The 2468-nt window shown below is 41.6% G+C and overlaps 1 protein-coding gene across 1 annotated transcript; it reads right to left on the bottom strand.

Annotated features, from left to right (window-relative positions):
• Positions 1-1344: 1344 nt before the first annotated feature.
• LOC142462905 (taste receptor type 2 member 9-like) lies at positions 1345-2121 on the bottom strand. Its single transcript, XM_075565120.1, has one exon. The coding sequence runs from the start codon at positions 2119-2121 to the stop codon at positions 1345-1347; it is 777 nt and encodes a 258-aa protein (XP_075421235.1).
• Between the last annotated feature and the right edge of the window lie 347 nt (positions 2122-2468).

Raw genomic sequence — 2468 nt, 5'->3', positions numbered from 1 at the left:
ATAACAGCTCAGGTTACACTTCCCAGGCATTTCATTTAATGATGCTAACTTCCAACCAGAACTTGAGATATGGCTTTTGCTGGAGAGGAGAAAGGCCCATCATTACATAAAACTTAAATGATCAATAAATGAAGAAAAAACCTATTCCTTGGCTAGGCTCCAGAACTGAGAGAAACCTTTCCTCTGCCAAGAAAGCTTAAGGCCTTATGACTGGATACACATCTGCACCGTTTGCAGCAGACTTCCCAGGAAGCTTAATCACGCCCTGCAACTTGTTATCTTCGATCAATGTTTGCACTTACAGGCCCGGGAATACGAAAGAAATGAAACGTAATGCACGCCAGGTTTCAAATCCTTTGTCTCAATTTATTACTCATAGGGTAATGACTTTTATACCAGAAAAAGAAGATATTGGTTAGAGGCGTAACATAGGCGTAACATAGGCGTAACATAGGCGTAACATAGGCGTATCCTGGGTGTGTCCTGGGCGTAGCTTTGATTAGAGGTGTGATTTAGGGGCAGGACATATTAGTGGCATGATTTTGGGACGTGTCTCTCCCAATACAAGCAATGTATGAATACATAGCTTATTCATTGTCTGTTATCAAAAGAGACCTTGAATCTTTAGCAACTAAATTACACTATTTTACTTCTTGCAGTGAACCAGTCTATTGTATTCTAACTAAAACAGCAGGAGACTGTCAATACAAAAAGTATCTTAGCAATATCCTGAGCAGGAAGAAAGGAAATGCAATTTGGCAGAAACTGAGTGCATTTAGGAATTATATTTCAGCAAAAGGCTGACTACAGAATCTTAACTAGTTATGATCAGACAAAATGGAAGCTTAACACAAGTGTAGATTCTGGCCTGACCTACTGGTCCTAACAGTAAATAATAGAGTTTATGGTGGAAATGTGTCATTTCTTAAAATCTTTCATCCCTTAAAAGTTCTGCGAACTGGTTCTATGGGAATCTATTTTGGTGAAAAAAGTTTATAAATGCATGTTTTAAAGTTTCACCCACCTCCCGGCACCGACAAATGAGACAGGAGAGAAAGTAGTCACGCTGAGTTTGTTTTACACAGACTCCAGTACTTAAAAAAAAGACAGAGCATCAAATAACGTGGTATGTTTATTAAAGACATCCTGCTAAGAAACATTGTACAGGATACATCTATTATTACACATGTCAATCTAGAAATACACGTGTATGAACATCAGCCTAGATGCTTACAGAATATATTTCTTATTGCACTAAATGGTGCAATTTTCTGGCACAATGCCCAATAAATACCCCGACTACATCATGCAATAACTCAGAGATATAATAAATGCTGGGACGCTTTAATGTCTTCCCTTACATAGCATGAGATGAGATAACTTCTGACAGTTCTGCTTAAGCTTGGAGTTCCCCAGGATCAGAAGGACAGACTCCACAGGGGAAAACGCCAATAGAATAATGATAATTCCCCAATACTCGGCACCTGTCAGTATGCCGATAGTCAAAAGAAACTGTACCACATAGAAGCTGAGATAGAGAAGGAGAAGGCCCATCATTGTGCCGGCCGCCCTTCTGTGAACATTCAGGCTGGAACTGCCGACTGCCATGTTCTGCTCCATCTGACGTGTGTGCCTACAAAGGGACCACATTATACAGATGGTGGTGCCCAGCACAATGAGGAAAGGCAGGAGAATGCTCGGGATAAGAGAAGAGACCATGTCCATGGTATCCTGTTGGATCTCAGTAGCATTTGAGGATATGTGACCAGTGAGATCAGTTGTATAATTCTTGGGACATTTTATAGTAGGGACCCATAATCCAGGAAGGCTGCAGGTGAAAGATATAACTTCTGCTACCAAGATCAGCCAAGGCAATACTGTATCAATCTTCATCTTTAACCAGGCCAAGGGACCACTCTTGAAATGTATAATCTTCACAAAGTAAAACAAGCAGAGACAGGCGGTGAGCCATGAGCTGGAGAGGCCGGAGAAGTTGGAAAGAGCATAAACTGCTTCATAGACATAATCCACCATGAAGATCTGTGGGTACAGAAAGCTGCTGAAGGTAAAGAGACCACAAATGCAGGAGTGACCAGCATTGGAAAGACCAAGGGCAAACATGATCAGATCGCATTAGTTCAGGCGTTTCCCATTAATCCAATCCAGGGAATTCACACACACAATAAAGGCATTACTGAGTATCCCAGCAGCGATCTCGGCTGCATATATGGCATAAAAGACATAGATGTGAGTGCCCACTTCTTCAGCCATGAGAATACAGAAGTACTGAGGATTATCTTGTTGCTGCTGTGGGTCTTTGGTCCTTTTTCCCGTGTGAGAATACTCCTGGAAGCAGAGAATTAATTGCACAGAGGACGTTTCTGAACTTCTGCTGCCTCTGGGTGAAGTTATTTTAGATACACAAGAACTTGTGATGACATCAACTGGGTTTGTCTCAGGTCCCTGAC

The sequence above is a fragment of the Ascaphus truei genome, chromosome 11 (genome assembly GCF_040206685.1).
Source record: "Ascaphus truei isolate aAscTru1 chromosome 11, aAscTru1.hap1, whole genome shotgun sequence".
In the NCBI taxonomy this organism is placed as follows: domain Eukaryota; kingdom Metazoa; phylum Chordata; class Amphibia; order Anura; family Ascaphidae; genus Ascaphus; species Ascaphus truei.
This window is presented reverse-complemented; position numbering and strand designations above follow the sequence as displayed.